The 25587-nt window shown below is 43.0% G+C and overlaps 1 protein-coding gene across 5 annotated transcripts; it reads right to left on the bottom strand.

Moving 5' to 3' along the window:
- Window positions 1-767: 767 nt before the first annotated feature.
- Window positions 768-25232, bottom strand: LOC113035057 (neurotrypsin). Of its 5 annotated transcripts, XM_080287682.1 has the most exons (15): window positions 24918-25217; window positions 24236-24333; window positions 22080-22119; window positions 20523-20765; window positions 17528-17663; window positions 13285-13460; window positions 9127-9274; window positions 6640-6818; window positions 6091-6232; window positions 5782-5990; window positions 5547-5688; window positions 4931-5209; window positions 4676-4798; window positions 3298-3578; window positions 768-1978 (listed from the first exon to the last, which is right to left on the bottom strand). In XM_080287682.1, the coding sequence occupies exons 2-15, from the start codon at window positions 24305-24307 to the stop codon at window positions 1656-1658; spliced, it is 2493 nt and encodes an 830-aa protein (XP_080143808.1). In that variant the 5' UTR covers window positions 24308-24333; window positions 24918-25217; the 3' UTR covers window positions 768-1655. The 5 variants fall into 5 exon arrangements, with proteins under 5 accessions (XP_080143808.1, XP_026046102.2, XP_080143809.1 ...); XM_026190317.2 differs by lacking the exon at window positions 24236-24333 and having other exon boundaries at window positions 24918-25232; XM_080287683.1 differs by lacking the exons at window positions 22080-22119; window positions 24236-24333 and having other exon boundaries at window positions 24918-25215.
- Between the last annotated feature and the right edge of the window lie 355 nt (window positions 25233-25587).

The raw sequence follows: 25587 nt of genomic DNA, 5'->3' as shown, positions 1-25587 counted from the left end.
ATTCTACTGCAGAGAACGCGAACACCACCCAAAGGGACCATTTAGAGCAGGGGTGTCAAACTCCAGGCCTTGAGGGCCGGTGTCCTGCAGGTTTTAGATCTCACTCTGGGTCAACACACCTGAATCAAGTGATCAGTTCATTACCAGGCCTCTGGAGAACTTAAAGACATGTTGAGGAGGTCATTTAGCCATTTAAATCAGCTGTGTTGGATCAAGGACACATCTAAAACCTGAGGGACACCGGCCCTCAAGGCCTGCAGTTTGACACCTGTGATTTAGAGGCAGCAGCCAACCAAGAGAGTGTTTGTCTCGGAGTACCTGTGTGTGTGTGAGCGCACTTATGATCATAAGATTTCTCCATGAAAGTGTCTAATAGTGGGTATGGGGAGCCATATCCCTGCCCCCCAGGTCATGAGGCATGCATGGAGGAGACCCGGGCCCCAGAAATCCAGAGGCCCTGCAGAGCACCCAACGAGGACCACCACAGGAACAACCATGTTAAAATGAAAACTATTCTTAGGCTTTTATGTCTTCTGTCCTCCTTCTCTTCACTGGTTGCAGCAGATGGGTGTGCTTTCCTGAGTCTGAAGAGCGTTCTCTTCCTGACCCAAGTGCTGCTCATGGGGCCTCACAGCAGCAGATTGTTGGGGTTTTCTCTCTAATATTTCTGTACAATATAGGCCTAAGCCCCTGGAGGTGACTGCTGCTGTATAAATAAAACTGAAATTAACTGAATGAATAACAGTGAGAGGGTTGTGGGCGCCAAATCAAGGAGAAGAAACAACATAAATTATTTTAATAACATGAGTGGTCATCACACGCGACCAGAACAGCTTCAGTGATTCTACAGTCCCTGCACTCTGTTGGAGGGAGGGCAAACATTTCACCTCATTTTCATAATAATGGAGATATGGTCATCCAGCTGGTACTGATTTGTGGTTACCAGGTTTTTTTTTAATTGGTCAACTTTAATTTGTATAACTTAACAAAGTCAGCACAGATTTTTTTCTTAAATAATTAAAGGCTGTGCATACATACATGACATAAACATTATAATACTGACATACTGGATGCATATTATGGAAAAGTACTATGGAGTGACAAGCTGTAAATGGGTGCATATGTTCCTGTAACAAGTAGTTTTTCCTTTTAAGTACGCTGACTATTTGGGATCAGCTGCGTATTAAATGTGCAGCAGTAAAAGAAACGACATATTTAGACCACCCACCAAGTAACCACAACATCAGCTGAAATAAGGGTTTTATATCAGCATTCTCACACATTGCTGCTCTGTGGACCAGGTTATCAAAACCTATATTCTGTGTGCGGTTAATCAAAGCCTCACATGCATGTGTCATGTGACCCTGCAGATCTTTCCAGTGGACTTGCTCCATCTAGGTTTGGAGTTCTTCCCTTCATTGAGAAACTGATTTGTGTTTACTTGTGTTATCTTTGTCTAATTTCTAAATGTGTTTGATGAAACTGAAAATACCATACTGTGGCAATCAAATCCATGATGAAACAATCTGGAAACTTAATCAGATGATCCAAACCAGTCTAGTGTGAGGTTCCAGGTGTAACACCCAGCAGGTTTACTTCCTCTTAAAGCTCTGAAATCACTTTATGACGCAGGATTGTTTGATTGTTTCTCTTGATCACTGGTTCTTGTAGGGCTTGTTGATAGCCTTGTTAATCCATCGCAGGAACCTGCTAACACGAGTGTAAACCCCAGGGAAAGAGGGGTTACCACAGCCATGACCCCACGAAATGACTCCTGTCAGCACCCAGTGACCCCTCTCCCCCTGACAAACCAGCGGACCCCCACTGTCACCCTGGCAGCTGTCCACACGGTGGTGCTTCGACAGGCTCCCGGCACATAGCATGCGGCTGGTGAAGCGGTTTCCATATCGTTTCTTACACGTCGAGGCTGGAAGCAGAGGGACCCAGGCCTGGAGCAGGGTGTGTGAGTACTCTGAGTCTGGCAGCAGACATAGAAAAGATGGAAGAAAGTCTCAGTTACATGAGAATGAAACACCTGATAGAAATGAATCCTGAATTTGAAAAACACTGGTGGATGAAAATACTGTAGACCTATTTTGGTGAAGTTTGCAGTACAAAGTTTCTGTGTATTATTGTAGACTCTTTGTCTTACAATGTAAACTGAGGCAGCTGCTGTTGTGGTTTGGCACCACATACTGCAGTATGTTGGACTGGTACACAGCAGACATGGTGTTCATGGTCAGTGTTAGTTGCATCAGGATGAGCTGACATCAGTTTATATTTAAGGCTGATGCTGATTAGATTCACTCACTGAATTCTTTATAATAAATCGTTATACTGTCAGCTTGTGCATCATCTCCGTATATATCGTTGAATCCACCACAAACCACAAAGAGCCGCGAATATTGGAGTAAACATACAGGACTGTTGATCAAAGCTTCACAAAAATATTATTGTTTCTCAGTTGTTCTTTTCTCCACACATTTGTAAGGTCCCACCACCTGCCAGCTATGTGCAGCCCATCCCAGAGAGGATTGTTACTGGATCAAAGTGAAAGTCAGATTTTGATGTTTAACAAGAGCTGGTGTGTTCCCCTAAACTTGATCACTTGTTTTGCACAAATATATACTGAAAAACAAAGAACAAATCTGATGTGGATGGATTCTCTGTTCTTTAGAAGGTAAAAGCTTAAAATGAGGACACCATGTGACTCTGTCCCAAAGTCTTCTCCAGATGCTACACTTACATATATGGACACTATAATTACATAAACTGTTGTTGCATTTTCTGCTCTGTAAAGAAAAAAGAACAAATCTAAAGACAGATTGAACCATCAAATTCTGCAGCAAAGAAACGTGGTGACAGATGATGAGCAGCGAGCCTGCAGTGAAACTTGGATGATCTGATATCCTCGTGTTGGTGTTGTTCCCAGACCATCATGAAAATGTTGTTCCAGGTTCAACATTGCAAGTGACCAATCACATTGTTGTGACGTTATTCCTTTGCGCGCCAAGCCATTCGTGCATTTATGAAATTCCAATGTTGCAAGGACAATATCAATTCTGCTTACTGTTTATTAAAGGGTTAGGGTCAGGGTCCGTTGATCGGCGGACAGAGGCGGTTTCACGCAGCTTAAGTACAGTTTTTTGTTTTACGCCGGTTTTTCCCGAAGTCGCAAAAGTATGACGTCACAACATTCTGATTGGTCACTTGCAACGTTGATCCTGGAACAACATTTAGTATGATGATCTGGGAACAACACCAACACGAGGATATCAGATCAACCGTGAAACTTACCTGTGATGCCCCAGCCAGTTATTACACAGGCAGTCAGCCTCTTCTCCAACTTGTCACCTGGCTCTGGCAGACACACAGCACCAGTGTGAGGGTTGAATGCCACACAGTTTCCCTCTGTGCCTTTCAGACGCAGCAGGGCTATATCATACTCCCAGCTTTGACTGTGGTACTTTGTGTGAATGATGATGCGTTCTGGGGACAACGTGCGTTCGAAGTCATCTTGTTCCACGGTGTGGTAGTCACCGAGACGTAAGACGTATCGCGCCGGGTCTCTGCCAAATCTGGAGGTGAGAAGAAAATCCCTATTTAATGTCTTAAAGCTGAGGGGGATTTCATCTTAGCTAATCAAGTGTTTATTGAAGTTTAATGAAATAAAACTGTAACCACGTGGTGAATTTAAGAAGGCAGACTGGCGTTCTTTTTTAATTACTTGAATTCATACTTGTAATATTTCCTGGTTGGTTTTAGATGTCTTTTATTTTCTTGAACCGGTCGCAGCAGATGGCCCCGCCCCTCCCTGAGCCTGGTTCTGCTGGAGGTTTCTTCCTGTTAAAAGGGAGTTTTTCCTTCCCACTGTCGCCAAAGTGCTGCTCATAGGGGGTCATATGATGGGTTCTTCTCTGTATGTATTATTGTAGGGTCTGCCTTACAATATAAAGCGCCTTGAGGCGACTGTTGTTGTGATTTGGCGCTGTGTAAATAATATTGAATTGAACTGAATTGAATGCCAGAGCTGATAGGCAGGCAAAATACAGAACTATCAGAACAATGAAGGCATGTTTCCTGTTAGAAAAACGAGATACATGCAACTGTTGAGCCTCTAAAGCAGGGGTGTCAAACTCAAATACACAGTGGGCCAAAATTCAAAACTGGAACAAGGTCGCGGGCTAACATTAATATTTATTGAAAAAAAATCTTCCTCTAGATATAAGAATGAATCTTTTCTTATGGACTCAAACAAGTTTTGCTGAAAACCTGAATATGGAACAAGCAAAGCTTAATACTAAACAATATATATATTAGCTGTATAATACCAGCAGGCCAGCTCTGATAGTCATTTGGTGTGGCTTCGCGGGCCAAATGTAATTAGGCTGCGGGCCAGAGTTTGACACCTATGCTCTAAAGTTTAATATAATCACTCCAAAAATAATAGGTAGTTCATCACAAACCAGCACAGACATAGCACCATTGATTGACACCAATTGTGTTTGATTTTGTTAATGTGGGGGGGCTGGTTGACCTTGGATGACCTCTAAAAAATTGTAATAATAACATTGAAACAAAAGCAGCACAAATGTTTAACATGAATTTGTTTGATTTGAAGACGGTGGGCCAACATCACTCACATTAGAAACAATGTGAGTGAACTGCCTCCTACCTCTTGAAGCAGTGGGCAGCAGTAACAAGCCAACAGGAGTTGATGAGTGAGGCGCCACACAGAGGATGGTTGCCTTTAGACTGAGACCTGAGCCACAGGGACACCTGCCACGGCCACTCACCCCTGAAATCAAAGAGTCAGACTCTCAGAGCTGTTTCAGTCAAAGACACTGTCAAACTGCCATGAGACTTCTCAAGCAGCAAAAATGTCCCACTGACATGAAACTTCTGAGTGCATATGTGCGTGTACGCTAACCTCAGTGACTTTTCTCCTCCTATGATTCTTCGCTGACGACGCTGACGACTGAGTCTGCGGCCACAGCTCTGCATTGCTGAGGCACCGTTTCCCGTGGGATCTAGTGTATAATCACAGATGACACCTGCGTCCTCGCTGTGGCGACAATCATGGCCTTCTTGTCCTTCAGCTGGACACTGGCCTAAGGATGTTTCAGTTCCTGAGCATCGCACATTGTCCAGATGGATTGGACCCTGACCCTCACCGAAATACGCCATAGATCGAGCTTTAGCCACGCCACTGCAAGGACAGCACGGAGACAAAACACTTATTCTTTTATTGTATGAGTGTATATGTCATTGTGTGTGCTATATTGTTACTACTGCCTGCTTCTGCATTGCGCAGGCATTTATTCACCCTTCACACACACACATTCATATACAGCTTTATTCATTGCTGTTATGCACTTTGCAATATCACACACTCTCCTACAGCCACCTATATGAATCATAACCATAAGCTCCTTTTCACCCTGAATACAGAACACAAGAGGATGAAACTTTTCACTTACAATAGGAAAAACCACTGACACAGCCTTCTAGGACAAATATATCTGTAAAAATGTTGTCATACTAACGTGAATCCCAGCTGTCTACAAACTACAGCTGCATTAACGTCATTCCAGCCATCATCGCACACACTTCCCCACTGGCCGTTAACAAACACTTCCACTCTGCCTTCCCTCCTGGTCTCTCCTGCAACCAAACGCACCAGAGGGCCTGAAAACAGAGATCAGAGGGACAATGTGTCGTTACTGCCACAGCGAAATGCTGAGTTGGTGTTGGTCTGCGTAGTGCTACTCAGAAACGTACCTATGGGTGCGTAATTACTTTGTATCTCATTGGCATCACTGTGACAGAGAACACCTACATCCTCACTGTGTGAGCAGTCGTGTTGTCTCCACTGAGAATGAGTGCAGGCCAGTAAAGTGGTCTCTGTCCCGTCACACTGCACCTCATCCAGCTGGATCAACCCATTGCCTTCTTCATACACCTTCTCAGGAGCCACTTCTGCTCGCCCCCTGCAGGCAGGGAAAATGCATGAATGAGATAAACAACAAAAACAATAGTTCCCTATAAGTTCACTCAGACTATTGTTGTGTGATATGAAGACGCACTGACCTGAAACCGAGCTGTCTGCACACTACCTGGGCATTGAGCTCAGTCCAGCTGTCATCACACACAGTGCCCCATTGTCCCTGGTAGTAAATCTCCACGCGACCCTCCCGGTCGCTGGTTGCTCCCACCAGGCGAACTGCACCATCTGAGACCACGCATCGCTAAATTACACACTTGTAAGTATGAACAACTTGTTTTACTGCTTTAGGTCTTTCAAAGGCTGCTACGTTTAGGTTGGACTTTAGCTGAATAATTACTAAAAGCAGCATATCAACACAAAACTAAAGGTGAAAACCAACTCACTGAACAGTGTTAACAAAAGCTCACAGGAAATTTTACCCACAACAAAAGACTGTTGACCTTGTAGCGGCTCTAAAGGAAAAAATAGGTCATCAAAGTCTTAGGATTAAAAAAAAATATTCAGAGCAATATATATAAGTCACACAGTGTGCACGTAAACACACCAGACCTGAAGAAAAAGCTGATCGTCACTCGAATTTTATAGTCACATAGAGGCTGGGGTTGGTGTGTGCTTCCTTCCTTGGCTCTGACCTGTATATGGATTGCAAGACACCCCTGCATCGTCCATGTGTTCGCAGTTGTGCTGTTCCCAGTTGCTATGAGGACAATCTTCTAGAGAGAGTTCATTGCCTGTGCACTGAACCCGAGCCAGCAAAACTGGACCAAAACCCTGGCCAAAGTGGGCCCGCGTCCATGCTTTGGCAACACCCCTGTTGGTCAGGACAATTCTGAATTTACATATGCACTACAAGACACCAGAAATATATTACGAATACATGAATAAGCTGCGGATGTACGGTCCAAATATATGTACAGTGAGCATTAGTGCTGGTATGTGATCCTGCATATAATTAAGTGTTTTCCTGTGTTATCTTTGATCCTCAGATCCCGCCCTCACATGTCTCCCAGTTGGACTTTTAGACGTTGTTTTTCCAGATTCTGGACCTTCTTCATCTCCTCATAAAGATTTGCTGTTTATTTATTAACTCTACCACAAGTCTGCATCCTGGGTCCTCGACTAAACTATCCAATTCAGGGTTGCAGGGAGGTTGAAGGCTATCCCAGCTACCTTATTGGGGCGAGAGATGGGGTACATCCTGGACAGGTTGCCAGTCTATCAGAGGGCTAACACAGAGAGACAGACAGCCATTCACGCTCACTCTCACACCTATGAGCAGTTTAGAATCACTAGTTAACCTAACCACACTAATTGCATGTCTTTGGACTTTGGGAGAAAGCCAGAATACCTGGAGAGAACTCACACAGACATGGAGAGAAACATGCAAGCTGCACACAGAAAGGGCCTGGCTACACTCAGGACCTTCTGTCTATAAGGACAACAGTGTAAAATAAAAGTCATTCAAGCATAAAGTAGTTATATGTTACTTATTATGGCATAATATTTCATTGCATTACAGTCTTTGTTCTTAATTGCACTGGTGAGAAGTAGCCACATTGACTTCTGCATGTCTAAGTTGTAACAATGTTACCCAGTGTGAATTATAATGTTGCATTTCATAAGATAATTTGTCTAAAATCAAAGTGCAAAGATACTGTTTGTGTTAGCTTTGGCACATTTTCAAAGCTGTTTCTTAAAGACAAAAGCATGAAGACGTTCTTCGACTCTAGCTGCCATCTAACTACAGCCACATCTAAGGTGCAGCAATAGCTGTATGACATGTAAACAGTTACATGTGGTTTAACTTACCAATGTGACAATGCCGTGATCATCCAAACACATTTTCTGAACTGTTGTCTTCCTTCCAACTACACTATTGTTGGCTTCATGACCTCAGCTCCTTGTTGTTGCTCCCAGGCTGGAAAGCACAGAAATCTTACTCCATTCTGGAAACATGGTAAATGGACTAATACGTATATACCAGCTTTTCTAGTCTACTGAGCACTCAGACTTGTTTCTACTGCAATTCTCATTCACTCAGTCACATAACACTTTTATCTTTCTACACTCACACTCCAATGGCTTCATCGGGGGCCTCTTCGGCACACGGCTGGAGCAGTCGGGATCAATCCACTGACAAACCGACTGATAGACGATGCATTCTACCACCTTAGTCACAGCTGCCCTGAAGGGCCTACATCATGGTCATTTACAACAGCAGCCCACCTTTCTGATGAGTTTCTAACGTCCACAATTTAATTTTCAAACCCAAAAGCAGCATCTATGTCATGTATTCCATTATCAACTTAGGCTTGTGTAAACAACGTTCCCATAATGCATTTTGCTGGTGATGTCACAGCTTTATAGAGGCCGATAAATTAAGATGAGAAATGGTTTATCGGGAATCTATGGTACAGTAAATTATTAAGCTATGAGTGTGTACGGGTGAGCTTAATAAGTCTGTGTAGGTTCTCAGTCATCCAGGTCATGCTAATCTCAGGAGCGATTGGACTTCTGTAAGTTGCTTTGCAGAACTTTCTAAAGTGTGACTCTCGAGTGGTTTACCTCCTGTCTATCTTAGGATCTGTAAGTTACAAGCAACTTAAAGAAGTCCAGTCATTTGTTTTCCAAGCTACATAGGTGCAGATGGTGTGAGGGGATGTGGAGCAGAGCGATACGTACCTGTCGGCACCGAGTGCATGCAACATCCCCCCAAAAAGTGACACAGAAGGTTTTGGAGCAGGGTTCAAACAAACGAGTGAATACAGACTTTCTTCTGCAGAAACTTCATTTCAATTGAAATTTGAATGTAGGGATAGTTAAGCTCACCTAAAGCCCTGAACTCATTGTTCATTAAGACTTTTACATGGAAGGACTTTATATGTAACAGGAGGGAGGCGATGCTGCCGTGGTCCTGAGTCGTTTTTTGTTTTGGGGCTTTCAGGTTTTGTCATTTTTGTGACTCCGGGTTGTTTTTACGTTTATATTGGTTCTTGTATTTCTTTCCCTGAGTGTATTTAGCCCTGTTCTTAGTTTTCAGGTGTTTAATTGACCACTGACCACTACATACAATGACAGATCTTGCATTCTGTGTGTAGCAGCAGCTGATTTTTTCTTACCCCAAGCCCAACTGTCGACACACCACTTCTGCATCAAGATCATCCCATTGGTCATCACAAATGGTTCCCCACCTGCCGTTATGGTACACCTCCACACGCCCCTCAAATTCCTCCAGGCCTCCTGCCAGCCTTAAAGGGATTCCAGTACCTGGCAAAGTGTTGAAGCAACCATTTGTATACTAGTGACAGTAATATGTTACTCTTGTTCATTATTGTTATTAATGTTATTGTTTTGAATGAACAACAGTATGATGCAGCGAGGTGAACGAGTGAAAAGTAAGTACTGAAGCCAACAAATTCAGTCGTTTCTGGGCAGCAGCTGGTTAATTTCTTGAAACTTGATGAAATCTAATTACTGATCAGGAAATCAATGGGGATGTGGCGTACAACACTAGAGGCCAACTCCAAGCCCATAGCACAAGTCACCATCAAGTGCGGGATCTACCAAGGAGATGCTCTGTCCCCACTGCTGTTCTGCATAGGCCTGAACCCCCTCAGTGAGATCATTAACAAGACTGGATACGGATACCGACTACAGAACGGAGCAGTTGTCAGCCACTTCCTGTACATGGATGACATCAAGCTGTATGCCAAGAGTGAACGAGACATCGATTCACTGATCCACACTACCAGGCTATACAGCAATGACATCGGGATGTCGTTCGGACTGGAGAAGTGTAGTCGGATGGTAACAAAGAGAGGGAAGGTAGTCAGAACTGAGGGGATTGAACTACCAGAAGGCAACATTGCAGACATAGAGGACAGTTACAAGTACCTGGGGATCCCGCAGGCGAATGGGAACCATGAAGAGGCCGCTAGAAAAGCTGCAACCACCAAGTACCTGCAGAGGGTCAGGCAAGTCCTGAGGAGTCAGCTGAATGGTAAGAACAAGATCCGGGCCCTCAACACGTACGCCCTGCCCGTGATCAGGTACCCTGCTGGGGTAATAGGCTGGCCAAAGGAGGAGATAGAAGCCACTGACATAAAGACAAGAAAGCTCCTTACCATGCATGGAGGGTTTCACCCCAAGTCCAGCACCCTGAGGCTGTACGCTAAGCGGAAGGAAGGGGGCCGGGGACTGGTGAGTGTCAGCACCACAGTCCAGGATGAGACAACGAACATCCAAGAATACATTGGGAAGATGGCCCCAACTGACCGAGTGCTCAGTGAATACCTCAGGCAGCAGAAACCCAAGAAAGTGGAGGGAGACGAGGAACCATCATGGAAGGACAGGCCCCTGCACGGTATGTACCACCGGCAGATAGAGGAGGTGGCTGATATCCAGAAATCAAATTCAAAATTTCTAATTCAAATTCAAATTTTATTTGTCACGTACACAGTCATACACAGTATGATATGTAGTGAAATGCTTGGACAACTGCTCGTGACCTAAAGAAAACAAAAAAGGAAAAGGCTATGAATAAGATAGGAAATAAATGTGAAAAATTAAAAAGGGTAAATTTAACTAGGAAGGAATAAAATATAAATTAAGGTTAAAAATGAAATAACTGTACAACACAAATTAGAATGAAGGGTAAATTTAACTGGGAGAATAAGATAAAATATATAAATTAAAGTTGAAAATAAAATAACTGTACAACAAAATACACAATATAGAACTATATAAGAATGTATGAAGAAATATAAATAAATATATACACAATAACAGCAGCGTGATTTAAGTGATGAAGTGAAAACAATGTCCAGAAAGTCCAGTGTGTGTGTAAGAACCATATGTGTGGGTCAGTACTGTGTGGTGGTGTGATTGAGAGACCGTATCGCCTGCGGGAAGAAGCTCCTCCTCAGTCTCTCTGTGTTGGTCTTCAGGGAGCGGAATCGCTTTCCTGACCTCAGCAGAGAGAACAGTCTGTTGTTGGGATGGCTGAGGTCCTTCACCATCTTCCTGGCCTTGGTCCAGCACCGCCTGCTGTAGATTGAGTGCAGGTCAGGGAGCTCGGAGCGGATGGTGCGCTCAGCTGACCGCACAACCCTCTGTAGAGCTCGTCTGTCCTGCATGGTGCTGTTCCCGAACCAGGTTAAGATGTTTCCCGTCAGGATGCTCTCTATGGTGCACGAGTAAAAGTTCCTGAGCACCTTGGAGGGCAGTTGGAAGTCTCTCAAGCGTCTGAGGTGGTAGAGACGCTGTCGGGCCTTTTTCACCACGGTGTTGATGTGACAGGACCATGACAGGTCCTGCGTGATGTGAACTCCGAGGTATTTGAAGCTGTCCACTCTCTCCACTGGGCACTCGTTGATGACGGGGGTCTGGTAGTTCCTCTCCTGCTTAGTGCTGAAGTCCACTATCAGCTCCTTTGTCTTACTGACGTTTAGAAGGAGGTTGTTCCTCTGGCACCAGTTCTCCAGATTCCTAATCTCCTTCAGGTAGGCCGTCTCGTTGTTATCAGAGATCAGGCCCACCACGACGGTGTCGTCAGCAAACTTGATGATGGTGGTGGAGCTGGTAGTGGCCACACAGTCATATGTGTACAAAGAGTACAGCAGGGGGCTCAGAACACACCCCTGGGGGGCTCCAGTGCTGAGAGTGGTGGAGGCTGAGACATGTCCGCCCATCCTTACTGCCTGTGGTCTGCCAGTTAGGAAGTTGGAGATCCACTGACACATAGATGAGCTGAGTCCCAGATGCTCCAGCTTGGTGGTGAGTGTGGAGGGAATTATGGTATTAAATGCAGAGCTGTAGTCTATGAAGAGCATTTTAACATAATTCCCCCTTCTAGTGTCCAAGTGAGTGAGTGATGTGTGGAGGAGATGAGAGATGGCATCGTCTGTGGAACGATTTGGACGGTAAGCGAACTGTAGTGGGTCCAGTGTGTCTGGTAGTGAAGAAATGATGAAGTCTCTGACCAGGCGTTCAAAGCACTTCATCACTACTGAGGTGAGGGCTACAGGGCGATAGTCATTGAGAGAAGCAGGGTGGGGTTTCTTCGGGACAATGATGGACTCTTTGAAGCATGTGGGGATCACCGACTGAGATAAAGAGATGTTGAATATCTCAGTGAACACAGGAGCTAGCTGGTATGCGCAGTCTCTTAGGATACGACCTGGGATGCCGTCTGGTCCTGCTGCTTTCCTGGTGTTCACTCTCTTGAAGGCTCTCCTTACTTCATGCTCGGAGATGACGAGCACGTTTCCGGTGCTGGCAGTATCTTCCTGTCTGCAGCCGTTAGCGCCGCTAACACTAGCATTGTTGGAGTCCTTAGCTGCAGCCTCGAAGCGAGCATAGAAAGTGTTCAGCTCGTCTGCCAGAGTCACGGCCGCGTTCGTCATACCGGTTGTTGGTGCTTTATAGTCCGTTATTGTCCTTAGTCCCCGCCACAGGCTCCTAGAGTCACTCTGTTGGAGTTGTGACTCTAGTTTCCTCCCGTAGCGCTGCTACCATGTGGCTGGACAAAGCTGGACTGAAAGACAGCACAGAGGCACTAATCATGGCAGGAACAAGCTCTGAGCACAAGATCCATAGAGGCTGGGGTCTATCACACCAGGCAAGACCCCAGGCTGTGTAAAGATGCCCCAGAGACAACCCAGCACATAACAGCAGGGTGCAAGATGCTAGCAGGCAAGGCATACATGGAACGCCATAACCAAGTGGCCGGCATAGTGTACAGGAACAACTGTGCCGAGTATAACCTGGAAGTCCCGAGGTCAAAATGGGAGATGCCCCCAAGGGTGGTGGAGAATGACCGAGCTAAGATCCTGTGGGACTTCCAGATACAGACGGACAAAATGGTGGTGGCTAACCAACCGGACATAGTGGTGGTAGACAAACATGAGAAAATAATAAAAATAATAATAATAATAATACATTTTATTTCAAGATGGGGAGAGGGGACGGAGAGAGAAAGAAGAAGATCTGAGACACCGAGATGGGATGGTGATCTGAGATATGGAGGGGAGAGATGATGAATAGCCTTAAATGTATACAAGAATATTTTGAAATTGATGCGATATTTGACGGGAGCCAATGAAGCTGCTCCAGGACAGGAGTGATGGATAGAAGGGGTCCTGGTGCCTGGTGATGATACGAGCAGCAGAGTTCTGGACGCGTTGGAGCGTCCAGAACTTACAAAATTACAATAAAGTAATTTTGTAATTCTTTTTGTAATTTTGAGTTTGTTTGTGATGTAAGGTCACAAATCTCACCTTCAGGTTCAGCACAAAGCACCCCTGCTTCGTTTCCGTGGTTACAGTCTCCAGTGGCAAACTTCCTGTTCCAGCACTCTAGCAGGGAATTCTCGTTACCACGGCAGCCTAGACGCTCATAGTGGAAGATGGGACTGGGGCCAAAGTAGGAATGCTGTAGGGCTATACCAATCTCACTGCATGAAAAGTACATATACAGAGACACTCTTAGTTCAACGATCATCCAGGCAGCATATATCTGACCTCACCCAGTGGGACATCCAATCACATTATTTACATCTAATCACCCACACCTTATCATCCTCTCTCTAACTTACACAATTTAACACAAAGTTTAAACTGCGCATGTTCTTCTTTTGTGTCATTCTTAACATAGCATATTGGAACATTAACCACACATGGATATAATTCATGTTTCATCGAGTTTATGTAATTCTAGATTCTAGATATGTCTTTAGCACATTCTCACATGAAGATTATTATATCAGCTTATTTTTATGAAATCATATATTTTATAAGACATTTTCTGAGATTAGTGGCTGCCCAGTGTCACCCCTCCCTCCCTGTAAAACACACCAAGGTCAGACTGTCTCTCGGTGAGGCCTGATTAGAATCATTACATAGATTTATTTACTAATTTATTCTGTGTTAAACTTATACATACTCATTTTAATACACCTGATAATATTCTGATCAGTATGAACCATAAACAACTATCAACAAAATCACATATGAATTATGGTTCTGTGGTCAACCATTAACACGCCTTCCTTCAGTTAAAATGTGGACAGTTCTTATCTTCTCACATTCCTTCACACGCATTCACACACTAATCTACCAGGTTAAAGATGGATCATGTACTCACATCATGTTATCATTTAACATATCAAACTTATATTCTGATTTGTCTCTGATTAAGAAAAAATCCCATTATTATTATAAAGCTCTGATTCAGCCCTGATCAATTTTAATCACATTAAAGACCTTCCACTCCCTCTCAGCTGTAATGACAGGGGCGGCCAGCGGGGACATCCGTCCCTCTCGACCTCACATCACCTGCAACATCAACTTGTCCCAGTGTGTTTGTACACACTGTCTTGGTATGCAGGCATGTCTCACTGGTTGAGAACTGCCTTAATTCTTTGTAGCATTGATTCACAAAATTGCTGGAAACATTTCTTAGAGATTTGGGTCGATACCGACATGACAGCATCATGCAGCTGCTGCAGATTTTGGTCGTCCAATTTATCAATTCCACCACATCGTGAAGTTTCTCAGTTAGAGATCTAGAGACCATGGAGACCAAAGTACTGCAATGTTTTAGTCTTCTCTTCTCCTGCTGAGTGTGTGTGAATTGTAACCCCAGTTTCTGGGTATTAGATGACGGGAGGTAGTATACTACTATTACCTGTGGGCCAAGGTTCGACATGTCGTGCTCTTCTTCAGTTCAATTCTGTACTATTTATTTAAGGCCAAATCAAAATAATGGTTGCCTTAAGGCTTAAGTAAGTAGTGGTTATTTGAGCTACTAAGCTAATGTTGCCTTCCTATCAGCTTCAAACAGTGTAGTGATTGCCCTCTGACCTCTGGCATCAAAAAGGTATTTTGTACAGAACACAGTCACTCACTGATTTGTTTCTATTTTTGGGCCATTCTCTGTGCCCAGGAGATCAGCACTTTCATAATTACTCAGCTCTAGTACTGCCAGCCTGTGCAGCACCAACAACCACGCCGAGCTCAAGTTCACTTAAATCACCTTTCTTCATCGTTCCAATGCTTGCCTTTGCGATTTAGCAGGCAATATCCTCATAAGCACAGATCTGCTGCCTGATTATATAAAGATGAGGAAAAAATTCCCTCATATCAAAATTCAAATGTAAAATATTCCCAGAACAAGGAATTTTTAACACACCTTTTCCAACTGTCCTTTTTTATTTTGGATGCCTACATTATTTTTACTTTGAACACAGAAACAACATTATTTCTAAAAAACAACAACAAACAAAAATAAATATCACCAAACGGATCCTAATAGTCAGCAGTGTGTCCTTTTTACTAGATAACATGTTGGTCTTGTCGGGTTGTTCTTCATCGGGAGCACCGTGTGTTTTGGCTCTCGTCATGTTGGGAGACAAAGCGATAACCCCAGACCCAGTTTTGCAGCTAAGAGCTGATCTCAGCGTGTCCTCCTTTCTTCATGATGAGAGTCCTCAAACACACCGAAGTATCTGCACAGCGTAATACTCCCACCATCGTGTTTCGTTGTGGAGATACTGTTCTTTGGGTTCTGTCTCTGTACCCGAAGAGCTCTAGTTTTGTCTCATCAGAACCACATGTGTATATATACTAGGGGTGCAACGATACACAAAATTCACGGTTCGATACTTTGGTGTCACGGTTCGATATTTTTTCGATACAAAAAAATGTTCATGCTTTTTTAATTTGTCATTTATTAAAATTATAAATATATATTTAACTCAAAGGTACAGTTTTTAAATTTAATGTTGCTGAAACAACAAAGTCATAAAATAATAAATCTATCTGATTGAGGAATCACTCATCTTTGGAAAAGAGTTTATTACAGAGAAATGTCTCTTTCCAAAGTAAAAGCAATACTATACGCTTCTTCTGGGGTATATTCTCAGCAGCATATTAAACATATCAGGTGCCCATAAGGAGAATCCTGTGCTAACGGCTGTCTAAATGACTCGGGTAAAGTTTGTAGCATGCTGCTTGTTGTTTTTGTCTGCTTCCACTTGTCTTTGCACTAGGATGATGTCGGAGTAAATGTGCAGTCATACTCGTTGTGTTCCCACTAGTGCTGTAAGCGTTAATCTGAAATGACATTAACGTCACAACACGGCAAATCTCTGTTAACGAGCTACCGCGGATCGCCCCGTGCGTGGGCTGGACGGCCAACACGTTAACGAGCTAACTGCGCTAACACACTAGTTCCCACCCATGTAATTGAGCATTGTGGCACATCCAACATACTGTTTTACTTTAGTCCATGACTCGCTTACCTTCAGCTTAACTTCTGTCTCGCTAGCTTGCCCTGCGCTCAGTGAATCTGCGTTCGACTACTCCGCCTAGGCTGCACTGCAGAAAAGTTGATAAAATAAATTACAAATGTTGTATTGTTCGATACATATGCGTACCGAACCGAAAGCACTGTATCGAACGGTTCAATATCGATACGAGTATCGTTGCACCCCTAATATACAGTATGTATGTATATATGTATATATATATATATTACCTTTAAGACTGGTTCTTAGCACTTTTCTACTCTGAGTACTCAAAGCACTTTTATGCAACTCGTTCCTTCTCCAAATCACACCCATTCATTTCATCTAGTTTTTTTTTAGTGCTATCTAACTAACATTCATACATATTCACACTCAGATGGATGCATCGGAGAGCAACGTGGGGTTAGTATCTTGCCCAAGGATATTTGGCATGCTGCTGGAGTAGAACCAACAACCTTCCAGCTAGCAGGTGACAGCTCGACCACCTGAGCTACAGCCACCCCACAGATATGCATAGTGTTCGTCCAGGTGTCCTTGAAGGTGTCTCTTCTGCAGAAGTGTAGTTGTTGTTGGTCTGCAGCCTCAGTCCATTCCAGTGATCATCTTCTTTAAAACTACTTGGCTACATCATTCACGAGTGTCTTGGCAGCAGTTCTGGGGTCTTTGGACACATCTGTTTTAGTGCCTGAGTCTTTGAAATGGTTGCTTCCTACCTCTGCCAGACTTGTTTTGTTCTGTGAATTTCATGATGATACTATAAAATATAATAATGAACTAATTTCTTTAGCCTTTGGCATGATGCTTTCTCAAGTGACAAACACGGCCAACAGAAATAATTCATGGTCTATAATAAAAACTAGCAAGTTTAGAAATGCTAGGGTAAAAGCACAGTGCTTGATTTCTTTGCAATAACCTTTAATTTCATAGGTTTGCTAATAGTCTTATCTTTGATCTATATTTACATTAACAAGCAGCTGAAAAGACATTAAAAGACATACATAATAACAGTTAAATACCACATTTTCTGCACAAGCACAGTAATACATTTAAACTCTGGTGGTCACCTGTTCTTGAAAGGATTCTGTTGCCATCTTTTTGTATGTTGCCGAAGCAGGAACTACATTACATTAGTAAATGCCTCACTCTACTACTTGAGCCACAGCTACTCATGTGTGTGTTCCTCAGCTGGGTTAAAATTAAAGCTCTGCCATTACCTTAGTCCAAGCTGTCTGCATATGACACTGGCATCACGGTCAGTCCAGTGTGTGTCACATACTGCGCCCCACTTGTTATTCACATACACCTCCAGACGGCCACTGTTGCCTGAACCCCCCACCAGTCTGACTGCACCTACACACATCAGGAAGAACTTCAACAAGCAGAACTCGTACAATAATAACAAAATAAAATATCATTTTAAACAAGAATCTTTATGAAATCAGTGGTTTGATCATTCTACCAAAAGTGAAGTGTCACTGGCACCTATGACGATACAACATAGCTACTCAGAGGAAACTGTGGACTGTGTGGAACGCTTAAATTGTAACCTGTCACTTTGAGCAAAGGTAAATATGCTTAAAAAGGAAAAAGACAATCGCAGAAAGACATAGAAAGGCTTTTGCTTCAAAATTGAATCTACAAGGGGATAATGAAATGAATGCATATACAGGAAGCACCCAGGCCATCTGCAGCCCCCAAAAGCACTGAAGCCCTAAGGCCATACAACTTGATGACAACTGCAAGCCCACTGCAGCCGCAACATGACAAAGGCCCCAGACGGGGAGGCTCCCAAAAGACAACCAGAGAACCAGAGGCAACAGCCATCCCTGTGAGAGGACAGGACAAGCTGAGGACAGGACACCAGGTCCTCGGGTCCACACTGGAGCCTCTTCAACTAACTTTCTCTGGCTCTGGAACATAACATAGCCCAAGATCACCTTGGGAAACTGGTCACTGATGCTGAAGCCTGCCTCCTTACCGTCTCCTGGATGCTTGAAAACACTACTCATACTGTGGGCCTGAAGAAGGATAACAGTTTTATTAAATTATTTTTATTTTCTACTCAGGCAGAGTAGGCAGGTCATTCCCTTGGTGAGGGATGTCACCAACTCTTGGAAGACTGCTTTTCTGCAGCGAGTGTTTTCACCTGCTGCTGGCTGGACACCACTGAGTTCAATTCAATTTTATCTCTAAAGCACCAAATCACAACAGCAGCTGTCTCAAGCCAACCAAACAGAGCCTGAAACTCACTGTGAAGAATTTCCAGTAGCAACAGGTGTGCATCAGAACAGTCTTTTATCTACAGACTCCAAAATGTTCACTGTTTCAGAGGAGTCATCAGTTGTGCTTCCTTGGTGGATGGAGTGCCTTTGCTGCTGCAACGAGTTGGCACCTTGTTTGGTTTCCCCACAACACCTAACTTGAAACAATCATCATCCTAATACCCATAATATACTTTTATTACCTTTAAGACTGTCTACAAATAAACTGATGGAAAAGAATAATCACTGAAATAATTGGAATCAGTTGTGCATCATCATAGCGCTCCCACATCCATATACACAGGGAGTGCATAATTATTAGGCAAATGAGTATTTTGTCCACATCATCCTCTTCATGCATGTTGTCTTACTCCAAGCTGTATAGGCTTGAAAGCCTACTACCAATTAAGCATATTAGGTGATGTGCATCTCTGTAATGAGAAGGGGTGTGGTCTAATGACATCAACACCCTATATCAGGTGTGCATAATTATTAGGCAACGTCCTTTCCTTTGGCAAAATGGGTCAAAAGAAGGACTTGACAGGCTCAGAAAAGTCAAAAATAGTGAGATATCTTGCAGAGGGATGCAGCAGTCTCAAAATTGCAAAGCTTCTGAAGCGTGATCATCGAACAATCAAGCGTTTCATTCAAAATAGTCAACAGGGTCGCAAGAAGCGTGTGGAAAAACCAAGGCGCAAAATAACTGCCCATGAACTGAGAAAAGTCAAGCGTGCAGCTGCCAAGATGCCACTTGCCACCAGTTTGGCCATATTTCAGAGCTGCAACATCACTGGAGTGCCCAAAAGCACAAGGTGTGCAATACTCAGAGACATGGCCAAGGTAAGAAAGGCTGAAAGACGACCACCACTGAACAAGACACACAAGCTGAAACGTCAAGACTGGGCCAAGAAATATCTCAAGACTGGTTTTTCTAAGGTTTTATGGACTGATGAAATGAGAGTGAGTCTTGATGGGCCAGATGGATGGGCCCGTGGCTGGATTGGTAAAGGGCAGAGAGCTCCAGTCCCACTCAGACGCCAGCAAGGTGGAGGTGGAGTACTGGTTTGGGCTGGTATCATCAAAGATGAGCTTGTGGGGCCTTTTCGGGTTGAGGATGGAGTCAAGCTCAACTCCCAGTCCTACTGCCAGTTTCTGGAAGACACCTTCTTCAAGCAGTGGTACAGGAAGAAGTCTGCATCCTTCAAGAAAAACATGATTTCCATGCAGGACAATGCTCCATCACACGCGTCCAAGTACTCCACAGCGTGGCTGCAAGAAAGGGTATAAAAGAAGAAAAACTAATGACATGGCCTCCTTGTTCACCTGATCTGAACCCCATTGAGAACCTGTGGTCCATCATCAAATGTGAGATTTACAAGGAGGGAAAACAGTACACCTCTCTGAACAGTGTCTGGGAGGCTGTGGTTGCTGCTGCACGCAATGTTGATGGTGAACAGATCAAAACACTGACAGAATCCATGGATGGCAGGCTTTTGAGTGTCCTTGCAAAGAAAGGTGGCTATATTGGTCGCTGATTTGTTTTTGTTTTGTTTTTGAATGTCAGAAATGTGTATTTGTGAATGTGGAGATGTTATATTGGTGTCACTGGTAAAAATAAATAATTGAAATGGGTATATATTTGTTTTTGTTAAGTTGCCTAATAATTATGCACAGTAATAGTCACCTGCACACACAGATATACCCCTAAAATAGCTAAAACTAAAAACAAACTAAAAACTACTTCCACAAACATTCAGCTTTGATATTAATGAGTTTTTTGGGTTCATTGAGAACATGGTTGTTGTTCAATAATAACATTATTCCTCACAAATACAACTTGCCCAATAATTCTGCACTCCCTGTAGAGCAATCTGATCACTTTCTGACCACTTAAGGTGTTTTAGACTACATGCCATCTTCAGACACCTGCTGCCCACCCTTAATTCACCTTGATGACAATCACAATAAGCCCATCCAATGGCTCCAGAGGTCTTTCGGAAGAAGCACCACGGTTTGGTTTCTCTGTCTGGGTTTCGGCAGAAGTTATGGTCTCCCAGGCCTCGGTTTGGATACTGCTGCATGTAGTCTGGGAAGTTAGTCCACTTTAAGCATGGGGAGCCTGCGTCTGTGTGAGAAACCGAGCCATTATAGTGGCCCAGTTTAGTGAGACCCTCTGAACAGGACAGCAGCACTGCAGACACAGACAATCATCCGTCAGTGAGACAACATGTTAATAAAGTCACATTCCATACAAACTTTTCATTTTATACAAACACAAATGGTTCTTTATACAGAGCATTTCAAGATGTTAAAAAGATGAGAGAGACGAGGTTAAATAAATAGAAAAATGATTGTAAATAGTAAGCCTTCACTCAGTGTAAACATTACTTCAGCACAAACAGAGCACGTGTGATAAAAAGACACTAATTCCAACATGTAGATGAAACATCTGGAATAAAGGGGAGTGGCTTCTCTGCTGCCGCCGTCTTGCTGAGGAGTCTGACTATGAGAGCTACTGTTGTACCCTAACTTTGGTTGTGTTTAGTTATTTATTTACTCGTTCCCAACTGTCTCATAGCTGGTTTTTGTGATAAGTTGCAAAGTGCTCTGTTTATGCAACGTAAGAAAGTGAAACATTTATTATTATTTTCATGTTTTGGCTGCGATCAAATGCATCTAATAAAAATTATTCCTATTATTATTGTTACAATCACCTGAATGACCGACTGGACTGGAGGACCAACAGTGATGCTGAGCAGACTCAAGCTCCCATCCTTTGATGGGTTCAGCAAGATGTGAATGCCATCTATTTTGCTTTTTGTGGTGTAGTATTTATAGGATATATACCATTATTATTTTTCTCTTGTCAGCCTTACTCTTCTTTAACTTACCTCATTTTTACTTTTCTTTGTTTTTATCACTGTTGTGTATGTAACATTTCTTAGACATAAGACCCAAACTGAAGTCAGGTGACATAAGGAATACACGATAGTGATTTCTATCAAGGCTCGTTCTATTCTGTGAAGACGAAATCAGACTGGAATTGTTCATAAAGCTTTTTGCCAGACAACTGAGCACAAACCTGCGAAATGACTCCAGGATTTTAGATACGAAGCTTAGGTTAGATATAAAATGACAGTTGTTGCAATTCCTGAGATGAGAGACTTCAATAATAATTTGCTTCTGGACTTCTATGAAAGGGAAATATATATCAAGCTGGTAGCTTAACACTGATGCCATGGCCAACAATGTGAGGAAGGCACTCCCCAGCAATCTGCAGCTTTTCCACACCCTGATTTACTCAACCCAAGTCTAGGACTATTCCTCAGCACTGGCAAAACATTGCTCACCTAAAATGTTTTCCTTATCTGACAAAATTACTTATTTATTCACTGATTTCACTGATACTTGCTGCACTGACAGGTATGTACATATAGTGCTTAGCACATGGAGCTTCGTTCCCCTCCAGCTGGATCTCAAAGACCAAATACAGAAAATAACTTACCTGCACTCTGAACTACATTGAAGTGCGTCCATTGAGAAATCTGTTAAAGAAACACAAACCCCGTGGAACGCAATGTGAATAGGAATTACAGAGCAACAAGAAATACAGATTTTAACAAAACTAAATGTTCTATTATTATATTATAATGAAATATCATACAACCATAAAGGCTGGCTTACTGTGTCAAATGTAGATGTAGTTCATTTTTTTAAAAAAGCTGATAAAGCAATATTTTAATTCATAACAAAACACTGAAAAATGTTGAGAAGAAGTCTGGGATGTCTGTTTAGGAACATTTTGCAACTATAGTTATCTAATTGAATTCACCTAATTATAATTAGGTGAATTAAATTAGTAACAGGTCACCAACATGACTGCAATAACGAAGAGAAAACCCCGACAATTCTATGACCCCATATGAGCAAGTGCTTGTGACAGTGGGAAAGAAAAACCTCCTTTTAACAGAAACAAATCTCCAGCATAACCAGGCTCGGAAAGAGGCAGCCATCTGCCACAGCCGTGTGGTGTATAAACACCCAGTGAGTGAAAAAAGGTGCATGAAGAAGTACAGTATAACCCTTACCACCCTGAGCCAATTGCAACGTGACTAAGAGAGGATTCAGGGTCACCTGGTCCAGCCCTAACTATATGCTTTAGCAAAAAGGAAAGTTTGAAGCCTAATCTTGAAAGTAGAGATAGTGTCTGTCTCCTGAATCCAAACTGGAAGCTGGTTCCACAGAAGAGGGGCCTGAAAACTGAAGGCTCTGCCTCCCATTCTACTTTTAAATACTCTAGGAACAACAAGTAGGCCTGCAGAGCGAGAGCGAAGTGCTCTAATAGGGTGATATGGTACTACAAGGTCATTAAGATAAGATGGGGCCTGATTATTTAAGACCTTGTATGTGAGGAGCAGGATTTTGAATTCTGGATTTAACAGGAAGCCAAAACAGGAGAAATATGCTCTCTCTTTCTAGTCCCTGTCAGGACTCTTGCTGCAGCATTTTGGATTAGCTGAAGGCTTTTCAGGGAGTTTTTTGGACATCCTGATAATAATGAATTACAGTCGTTCAGCCTGGAAGTAATAAATGCATGAACTAGTTTTTCAGCGTCACTCTGAGACAGGATATTTCTAACTTTAGAGATGTTGCACAAATGGAAGAAAGCAGTCTGACATATTTGTTTAATATGTGAGTTGAAGGACATGTCCTGGTCAAAAATGACTCCAAGGTTCCTCACAGTGTTACTGGAGGCCAAGGTAATGCCATCCAGAGTAAGAATCTGCTTAGATACCATATTTCTAAGATTTTCAGGGCTCAGAAAATATTCTGTTTTGTCAGAATTTAGCAGCAGTAGGTAGAGTGTTCGCCCCATGATCAGAGGGTCGGGGTTCAAATCCACCAAACGGCTACCCCTGAGCAAGGTACCATCTCTACACACTGCTCCCCGGGCGCTGGACTGGTGGCTGCCCACTGCTCTACTCAGTGAATGTTTTAAATGCAGAGGAGTAATTTCCTACGGGATAATAAAGTATACAAAGTATACATTATTAAAAGGAGGAACAGAAAAAATAATATGAAGATTAAATTAAAAAATAAATATTTCTCCCTCCAGTTATTTTATTGTTCAACCTTGCCTGTCGTGTCTTTCTACTAGACAAAAACTTGGCCCCACTAGTAGCAAATGTAAAAAGTGCTTGTGGCCAGAGGGCCCCCACAGGGCCCCCAAATACTTCATCTTTTTTTCCATAAGAAGGAGAGAATATTGTAAAGTTTCTTTCCATTAGCTTCTTTTAAATGGATTGTATGGTTTGAAGAGATCCCTTTGAGATATTCAGAGGAATTTCCTTAAAGGCTCTGAAGCATTCACACTTATCTGCAGTGATGTGACACAAATAAAAGTGTAGACTTTGACCTGCTTACATTATGAAGCACACTGACCAATCGCCAACAAAGAAGGAAGCTGCGTTGATAATGGTTTTCTGTGAACTATAGCACATTAGAATGGGCTTAAATGTGTTGCTGTTAAAGTGGGTGGTCAGTAAAACAATATCCTCCAAAAAAGTGCTTCATGTTATTCACTTTGTGAAAATAGATCATTAACTCTTCAAAATATTTAAACGCATTTCTAACCAATTTCATTTCCCTGCTGTTCTTTACCAGAGGGCAGAGGGGTGCTTGGTACTCGATGTTCAAGTCATGTCTGAATCCTTGGAACAGGCAACTTGCCATCTGTACAATCAGGTATAATCTAAGGCCTGTAGGAAAAAAACTGAGGTGAAAATCATGTTTGGAAACGGATCTCTACATTCCCTCCACATTTGGATATCTAGGTCTGGTTTAAAATTCGCTCTTAATTTAAAAAAGGGCACGAGTGAGAAAGTCTTCAGCCTACGTTGGACCACCGTTTGTGACTATCGGTCTAACTATTGATGTTTTGAGAAAAACCTGCTTGTTTGAGTTTTTTGCTATTATTTAACAGGTCTTGCAGTTTCCTGAACAGTCAAATAAATAAATAAATAAACTGATATGTCATTACCAATTCTAAGAGTTGATACGAAGCACTATAGAAATATCAGGCGAAAATGGAGGCAGCGAGTTCCAGTAATAGTGCAACAGACATCTGGAAATTTGCCAGCGAGCTATTAAAATAAATACGGTATTTATCTCTGCCTTTGTTTTGATTTGTTCTTAATGTAAGTGTGACGGAAAGCGATGAGCGCATACAAACAGTTTAAACTCAGCATGGCACAGACCAGTGTCCCGGTTTACTTGACACAATGTGTTCCGCGACAAAGACGGCTTTATATAGGCTGAGCGTGTTGGGCAGCAGCGTGCTCACCTCTGCAGACACCGCCAGCGCCAGTAACAGACAACACGGGACAAATCCGGACACAGCTTTCCTCTGCTCCATCGTGCTGAGGAAACCATATTCTCTACACTGCCAGCGCACACATTCACCAAGTCTTCACGGCCTCTGACAATCCTTCCTCGATACGAAACACACAGGATACTGTCCGCTTTTAACCGAGGTACCGACGTCCAAGTCGCTCCAGAGCTAAAAATGACGCGCTGTTGGAGAGGAAAGGGCACACCAATATCGCTACCCACCCTCTCTCTCTCTCACTGACTCATTCACGCACTCTCTCTCACCTTCACCTTAAAATCGTATGACGCGTTTTTGTCTATGGTCCGCCTCCCTATTCACGGAATTACACCCTCAATATGTGACATCAGAACTTTCGTAAATAATTGACGCTTCTTAAGGGGAAATATTTATCATTTGACAAAGATTATATGACAGGGCGTGTCAGTACAGTGAAACTGTTGTTGTGAATTGATCACTGACGGTGGTTTTAAGAAGCGTCCCTAGTCATTAAGAACAACTACTGCAGCACATGTAGACTCGCCAGAGAGAGAGAAAGGGTTCTCTGCTAGGGAAGTTTAAACGAAGCCTCCTCAAACTCAGCAGCTGAGCTTTTAACTGATCCTTTAACTTTGCCCAACATGTT

Source organism: Astatotilapia calliptera, chromosome 13 (assembly GCF_964374335.1).
Source record: "Astatotilapia calliptera chromosome 13, fAstCal68.1, whole genome shotgun sequence".
In the NCBI taxonomy this organism is placed as follows: domain Eukaryota; kingdom Metazoa; phylum Chordata; class Actinopteri; order Cichliformes; family Cichlidae; genus Astatotilapia; species Astatotilapia calliptera.
This window is presented reverse-complemented; position numbering and strand designations above follow the sequence as displayed.

Bases quoted from the DNA above. Each gene is read 5' to 3' on its own strand.
- LOC113035057 (XM_026190317.2), bottom strand. From the start codon at position 24,989: ATGGAGCAGAGGAAAGCTGTGTCCGGATTTGTCCCGTGTTGTCTGTTA. The intron at 9,275-13,284 runs GTGAGATTTGTG...ACACTTTGCCAG, and splicing joins GCTTTGTGCTGAACCTGAAG to GTACTGGAATCCCTTTAAGG. The intron at 5,991-6,090 runs GTCAGTGCGTCT...CCCTGCCTGCAG, and splicing joins TGCAGACAGCTCGGTTTCAG to GGGGCGAGCAGAAGTGGCTC.